Source organism: Oncorhynchus kisutch, linkage group LG9 (assembly GCF_002021735.2).
Source record: "Oncorhynchus kisutch isolate 150728-3 linkage group LG9, Okis_V2, whole genome shotgun sequence".
NCBI classification, from domain to species: domain Eukaryota; kingdom Metazoa; phylum Chordata; class Actinopteri; order Salmoniformes; family Salmonidae; genus Oncorhynchus; species Oncorhynchus kisutch.
The window spans coordinates 46,515,017-46,523,031 of NC_034182.2; the positions used below are offsets into that span (position 1 = coordinate 46,515,017).

At 50.4% G+C, this 8,015-nt stretch overlaps 1 protein-coding gene across 1 annotated transcript in view; it reads right to left on the reverse strand.

The window, feature by feature from the left end:
* The window catches only part of LOC109885371 (short transient receptor potential channel 5-like), a 147,615-nt gene that overhangs the window by 93,280 nt on the left and 46,320 nt on the right, over nt 1-8,015 (reverse strand). The window contains 1 exon segment of the mRNA XM_031831393.1: nt 945-1,195. Coding sequence (XP_031687253.1) covers nt 945-1,195 — 251 coding nt within the window.

The window sequence follows — 8,015 nt, forward strand, 5'->3', positions numbered from 1 at the left end:
GAGGAGGGAGAGGAAAGAGGAGAGAGGAAGAGAGGAAGAGAGGAGAGAGGAGAGAGGAGAGAGGAGAGAGGAGAGAGGAAGAGAGGAAGAGAGGAGAGAGGAGAGAGGAGAGAGGAGAGAGGAAGAGAGGAAGAGAGGAGAGAGGAAGAGAGGAAGAGAGGAGGGAGAGGAGAGAGGAGGGAGAGGAGAGAGGAGGGAGAGGAGATAGGAAGAGAGGAGAGAGGAGAGAGGAAGAGAGGAGGGAGAGGAGAGATGAGGGAGAGGAGAGATGAGGGAGAGGAGAGAGGAAGAGATGAGGGAGAGGAGAGAGGACGAGATAAGGGAGAGGAGAGAGGAGGGAGAGGAGAGAGGAGGGAGAGGAGATAGGAAGAGAGGAGAGAGGAGAGAGGAAGAGAGGAGGGAGAGGAGAGAGGAGGGAGAGGAGAGAGGAGGGAGAGGAGAGAGGAGGGAGAGGAGAGAGGAGGGAGAGGAGAGAGGAAGAGAGGAGGAAAAGACAAAACAAAAGGTAAGTATGAAAGACCTGAGAAAGGACCTTGCAGAGGAGAGAGGGGAATTGAAAATGAAAGAGAGTGACAGAGAGTGGGTTATTGGTATAGTGGGTTATTGGTATCACTATATAGTGAATGTATAATCCCTTAAACATTCAATTACATTCACTTACACTGTGATTCTCTCTCTCTCTCTCTCTCTCACACACACACACACACACACACACACACACACACACACTAACACACACACACACACACACACACACACACACACACACACACACACACACACACACACACACACACACACACACACACACACACACACACACACACACACACACACACACACACACACCAGGTCTCCTATGAGACAGCAGCACCTCCACAGTCCCTACCTGTTTCTCTCCACCAGGTCTCCTATTGAGACAGCAGCACCTCCACAGTCCCTACCTGTTTCTCTCCACCAGGTCTCCTATGAGACAGCAGCAACTCCACGGCCCCCACCACCTCTTTCCGTATGGCGTAGAGCAAGGCATCTCCCGTAGCAACCCCGTGGTCCAGAAGTAGTTCCATCACCTCCAGGTTCTCGTTCTCGATAGCGATGAGCAGCGCGCTACGCCCCAGAGGGTCCAGACAGTTCACATCCATGTTGTAGTATACCTCCACCTCACGCAACGCATGCTTCACGCCAACATAGTCCCCTGGAGACAGAGGGGTAGGGTTAGGGGACAGACCATGTTTCATATCAACATAGTCCCCTGGAGACAGAGGGGTAGGGTTAGGGGACAGACCATGTTTCATATCAACATAGTCCCCTGGAGACAGAGGGGTAGAGTTAGGGGACAGACCATGTTTCATATCAACATAGTCCCCTGGAGACAGAGGGGTAGGGTTAGGGGACAGTAGGGTAGGGTTAGGGGACAGAAGGGTAGGGTTAGGGGACAGTAGGGTAGGGTTAGGGGACAGTAGGGTAGGGTTAGGGGACAGTAGGTTAGGGTTAGGGGACAGAGGGGTAGGGTTAGGGGACAGAGGGGTAGGGTTAGGGGACAGTAGGGTTATGGTTAGGGAACAGAGGGGTAGGGTTAGGGGACAGTAGGGTAGGGTTAGGGGACAGAGGGGTAGGGTTAGGGGACAGAGGGGTAGGATTAGGAGACAGTAGGGTAGGGTTAGGGGACAGAGGGGTAGGGTTAGGAGACAGAGGGGTAGGGTTAGGGGACAGTAGGGTAGGGTTAGGGGACAGTAGGGTAGGGTTAGGGGACAAAGGGGTAGGGTTAGGGGACAGTAGGGGTAGGGTTAGGGGACAGTAGGGTAGGGTTAGGGAACAGAGGGGTAGGCTAAGGGGACAGTAGGGGTAGGGTTAGGGACAGAGGGGTAGGGTTAGGGGACAGACCATGTTTCATATCAACATAGTCCCCTGGAGACAGTAGGGTAGGGTTAGGGGACAGTAGGGTAGGGTTAGGGGACAGTAGGGTAGGGTTAGGGGACAGAGGGGTAGGGTTAGGGGACAGTAGGGTAGGGTTAGGGGACAGTAGGGTAGGGTTAGGGGACAGAGGGGTAGGGTTAGGGGACAGACCATGTTTCATATCAACATAGTCCCCTGGAGACAGAAGGGTAGGGTTAGGGGACAGTAGGGTAGGGTTAGGGGACAGAGGGGTAGGGTTAGGGGACAGTAGGGGTAGGGTTAGGGGACAGTAGGGGTAGGGTTAGGGGACAGAGGGGCAGGGTTAGGGGACAGAGGGGTAGGGTTAGGGGACAGACCATGTTTCATATCAACATAGTCCCCTGGAGACAGAGGGGTAGGGTTAGGGGACAGTAGGGTAGGGTTAGGGGACAGTAGGGTAGGGTTAGGGGACAGTAGGGTAGGGTTAGGGGACAGAGGGGTAGGCTAAGGGGACAGTAGGGGTAGGGTTAGGGGACAGTAGGGTAGGGTTAGGGGACAGAGGGGTAGGGTTAGGGGACAGACCATGTTTCATATCAACATAGTCCCCTGGAGACAGTAGGGTAGGGTTAGGGGACAGTAGGGTAGGGTTAGGGGACAGTAGGGTAGGGTTAGGGGACAGAGGGGTAGGGTTAGGGGACAGTAGGGTAGGGTTAGGGGACAGTAGGGTAGGGTTAGGGGACAGTAGGGCAGGGTTAGGGGACAGAGGGGTAGGGTTAGGGGACAGACCATGTTTCATATCAACATAGTCCCCTGGAGACAGAGTGGTAGGGTTAGGGGACAGTAGGGTAGGGTTAGGGGACAATAGGGTAGGGTTAGGGGACAGTAGGGTAGGGTTAGGGGACAGTAGGTTAGGGTTAGGGGACAGTAATGTAGGGTTAGGGGACAGAGGGGTAGGGTTAGGGGACAGTAGGGGTAGGGTTAGGGGACAGAGGGGTAGGGTTAGGGGACAGTAGGGAAGGGTTAGGGGACAGTAGGGTAGGGTTAGGGGACAGTAGGGTAGGGTTAGGGGACAGAGGGGTAGGGTTAGGGGACAGACCATGTTTCATATCAACATAGTCCCCTGGAGACAGAAGGGTAGGGTTAGGGGACAGTAAGGTAGGGTTAGGGGACAGTAGGGTAGGGTTAGGGGACAGACCATGTTTCATATCAACATAGTCCCCTGGAGACAGAGGGGTAGGGTTAGGGGACAGACCATGTTTCATATCAACATAGTCCCCTGGAGACAGAGGGGTAGGGTTAGGGGACAGACCATGTTTCATATCAACATAGTCCCCTGGAGACAGAGGGGTAGAGTTAGGGGACAGACCATGTTTCATATCAACATAGTCCCCTGGAGACAGAGGGGTAGGGTTAGGGGACAGTAGGGTATGGTTAGGGGACAGAAGGGTAGGGTTAGGGGACAGTAGGGTAGGGTTAGGGGACAGTAGGGTAGGGTTAGGGGACAGTAGGGTAGGGTTAGAGGACAGTAGGTTAGGGGACAGAGGGGTAGGGTTAGGGGACAGAGGGGTAGGGTTAGGGGACAGTAGGGGTATGGTTAGGGGACAGAGGGGTAGGGTTAGGGGACAGTAGGGTAGGGTTAGGGGACAGAGGGGTAGGGTTAGGGGACAGAGGGGTAGGATTAGTAGACAGTAGGGTAGGGTTAGGGGACAGAGGGGTAGGGTTAGGGGACAGTAGGGTAGGGTTAGGGGACAGAGGGGTAGGGTTAGGGGACAGTAGGGTAGGGTTAGTGGACAGTAGGGTAGGGTTAGGGGACAGAGGGGTAGGGTTAGGGGACAGACCATGTTTCATACCAACATAGTCCCCTGGAGACAGAAGGGTAGGGTTAGGGGACAGTATGGTAGGGTTAGGGGACAGAGGGGTAGGGTTAGGGGACAGAGGGGTAGGATTAGGAGACAGTAGGGTAGGGTTAGGGGACAGTAGGGTAGGGTTAGGGGACAGTAGGGTAGGGTTAGGGGACAGTAGGGTAGGGTTAGGGGAGAGTAGGGGTAGGGTTAGGTGACAGTAGGGTAGGGTTAGGGGACAGAGGGGTAGGGTTAGGGGACAGAGGGGTAGGATTAGGAGACAGTAGGGTAGGGTTAGGGGACAGTAGGGTAGGGTTAGGGGACAGTAGGGTAGGGTTAGGGGACAGTAGGGTAGGTTTAGGGGACAGAGGGGTAGGGTTAGGAGACTGTAGGGTAGGGTTAGGGGACAGAGGGGTAGGGTTAGGGGACAGACCATGTTTCATATCAACATAGTACCCTGGAGACAGTAGAGTAGGGTTAGGGGACAGAGGGGTAGGGTTAGGGGACAGTAGGGTAGGGTTAGGGGACAGTAGGGTAGGGTTAGGGGACAGGGGGACAGAGGGAGGAGAGAGATACACTACATGGCAAAAGGTATGTGGACACCTGCTCGTCCAACATCTCATTCCAAAATCATGGGTATTAATATGGAGTTGGTCCTCCCTTTGCTGCTATAACAGCCTCCACTCTTCTGGGAAGGCTTTCCACTAGATGTAGGAACATTGCTGCTATAACAGCCTCCACTCTTCTGGGAAGGCTTTCCACTAGATGTTGGAACATTGCTGCTATAACAGCCTCCTCTCTTCTGGGAAGGCTTTCCACTAGATGTAGGAACATTGCTGCTATAACAGCCTCCACTCTTCTGGGAAGGCTTTCCACTAGATGTTGGGACATTGCTGCTATAACAGCCTCCACTCTTCTGGGAAGGCTTTCCACTAGATGTTGGAACATTGCTGCTATAACAGCCTCCACTCTTCTGGGAAGGCTTTCCACTAGATGTAGGAACATTGCTGCTATAACAGCCTCCACTCTTCTGGGAAGGCTTTCCACTAGATGTTGGAACATTGCTGCTATAACAGCCTCCACTCTTCTGGGAAGGCTTTCCACTAGATGTAGGAACATTGCTGCTATAACAGCCTCCACTCTTCTGGGAAGGCTTTCCACTAGATGTAGGAACATTGCTGCTATAACAGCCTCCACTCTTCTGGGAAGGCTTTCCACTAGATGTTGGAACATTGCTGCTATAACAGCCTCCACTCTTCTGGGAAGGCTTTCCACTAGATGTTGGAACATTGCTGCTATAACAGCCTCCACTCTTCTGGGAAGGCTTTCCACTAGATGTAGGAACATTGCTGCTATAACAGCCTCCACTCTTCTGGGAAGGCTTTCCACTAGATGTTGGAACATTGCTGCTATAACAGCCTCCACTCTTCTGGGAAGGCTTTCCACTAGATGTAGGAACATTGCTGCTATAACAGCCTCCTCCACTCTTCTGGGAAGGCTTTCCACTAGATGTTGGAACATTGCTGTGGAGAACTTGGTTCCATGCGCTGATATTGGGTGATTAGGCCTGACTCACAGTCGGTGTTCCAATTCATCCCAAAGGTGTTCGATGGGGTTGAGGTCAGGGCTCTGTGCAGGCCAGTCATGTTCTTCCACACCAATCTTGACAAATCATTTCTATATGGACCTTGCTTTGTGCACGGGGGCATTGTCATGCTGAAACAGGAAAGGGCCTTCCCCAAACTGTTACCACAAATTTGGAAGCACAGGATCTTCTAGAATGTCTTTGTATGTTGTAGCATTTAGATTTCCCTTCACTGGAACTAAGGGGCCCGAACCATGAAAAACAGCCCCAGGTCATTATTCCTCCTCCACCAAACTTTACAGTTGGGGCATAGTGCCAATGCAATCTGGCAGTCCAACGGACATTTCCACTTTACAGTACCAGAGCTTATGGTTGACCGGAAGAGCTCTAGAAGGGCAGAAATTTGACGAACTCACTTGTTGGAAAGGTGGTATCCTGTAACAGTGCCACGTTGAAAGTCACTGAGCTCTTCAGTATGAGCCATTCTACTGTCAATGTTTGTCTATGGAGATTGCATGGCTCAATTTTAGACTCTTGTCAGCCAGGGGTGTGGGCTGAAACAGACGAATTGACTAATTTGAAGGGGTGTCCACATACTTTTGTATATATATTGCGTAAGTTCGGGCTAAGGTTCATGCTGTCGCACACCTCCACCTCTCACAAAGCTTCACACCCCTGGAGACAGGGTAAGGACATAGAAATACCTTTTAGTATTTTTGACATTAGAAATACGATATAGTATTTTTGGGATTACTAACACCGTAAAAGTTAAATTAACAGCCCGGGTGTTTATTTGCTGAACACAAAAGGTGCTGATTTAAAGAAAGGCTTCTATTTATTTTATACACACAACTTTTGCTCATTTGTATAGTTAATTGTTAAATTCCAGCATTCACGTCCTGCATTTTAATAACTAATGTGTTATAATTTACACACTGTCTCTATGCCTCTCTATAAAAAAATTACTTTAAATAGTTCCCTTGACAATAATTTTTCTCATCTTTGACTGTGTATTTTTGGCAGTTCCTTCCAGACGATTTTCAGGGTTCTTTATTCCTGAAGTTTTTGTGTTTGCCAGTAAGCTAGCAGTTCTCAGCTGTTAGCAGCCAATGGCTAGCAGTTCTCAGCTGTTAGCAGCCAATGGCTAGCAGTTCTCAGCTGTTAGCAGCCAATGGCTAGCAGTTCTCAGCTGTTAGCAGCCAATGGCTAGCAGTTCTCAGCTGTTAACAGCCAATGGCTAGCAGTTCTCAGCTGTTAGCAGCCAATGGCTAGCAGTTCTCAGCTGTTAACAGCCAATGGCTAGCAGTTCTCAGCTGTTAGCAGCCAATGGCTAGCAGTTCTCAGCTGTTAACAGCCAATGGCTAGCAGTTCTCAGCTGTTAGCAGCCAATGGCTAGCAGTTCTCAGCTGTTAGCAGCCAATGGCTAGCAGTTCTCAGCTGTTAGCAGCCAAAGGCTAGCAGTTCTCAGCTGTTAGCAGCCAATGGCTAGCAGTTCTCAGCTGTTAGCAGCCAATGGCTAGCAGTTCTCAGCTGTTAGCAGCCAATGGCTAGCAGTTCTCAGCTGTTAACAGCCAATGGCTAGCAGTTCTCAGCTGTTAGCCAGCCATGGCTAGCAGTTCTCAGCTGTTAGCAGCCAATGGGCTAGCAGTTCTCAGCTGTTAGCAGCCAATGGCTAGCAGTTCTCAGCTGTTAGCAGCCAATGGCTAGCAGTTCTCAGCTGTTAGCAGCCAATGGCTAGCAGTTCTCAGCTGTTAGCAGCCAATGGCTAGCAGTTCTCAGCTGTTAACAGCCAATGGCTAGCAGTTCTCAGCTGTTAGCAGCCAATGGCTAGCAGTTCTCAGCTGTTAACAGCCAATGGCTAGCAGTTCTCAGCTGTTAGCAGCCAATGGCTAGCAGTTCTCAGCTGTTAGCAGCCAATGGCTAGCAGTTCTCAGCTTGTTAGCAGCCAATGGCTAGCAGTTCTCAGCTGTTAGCAGCCAATGGCTAGCAGTTCTCAGCTGTTAGCAGCCAATGGCTAGCAGTTCTCAGCTGTTAGCAGCCAATGGCTAGCAGTTCTCAGCTGTTAGCAGCCAATGGCTAGCAGTTCTCAGCTGTTAGCAGCCAATGGCTAGCAGTTTCTCAACTGTTAGCAGCAAATGGCTAGCAGTTCTCAGCTGTTAACAGCAAATGGCTAGCAGACATTTCTTACTTGCGATAAAAATGGATGATTACCATGGTTTTTGTTGTTGTTGTCATTACTGAATTATTTCATGTGACAAATAAAAACATTATAACTCGTAAACAATTTATGGTAATTCTTGGTAAATTCTTAAACAGTTAATTTAGCCGTTTATTTACAACAGGTGTTTGTTTGCTGAAATGTTACCATTACCTGGTTATTAAAAAGGAAAGGGTGTCTGGAGATGCTGCGTTTATTTGACGTTTTACGGTCTATATTTTCGCATACTATGTTTTGTGAGGTAAGAATGTGAATGTGTTTTATTACCTTTCTCAACGGCAGTGAGGTAGGCCCTCTCCTCAGCAGAGAGATCCACCTCAGCCCGAACAATCTGCAGTGGGATTCTGTCTTGGTACGGAGAGGAGCTCACTTTCTTATAATACAACTGAGCCATTGGATTCTTCTGGCCTGGCTCTGATACAGAGAGAGAGAGAGAGAGAGAGATGGGGGGAGGGAGAGAGAGAGAGAGAGAGAGGAGAGAGAGAGAGGGGGGAGA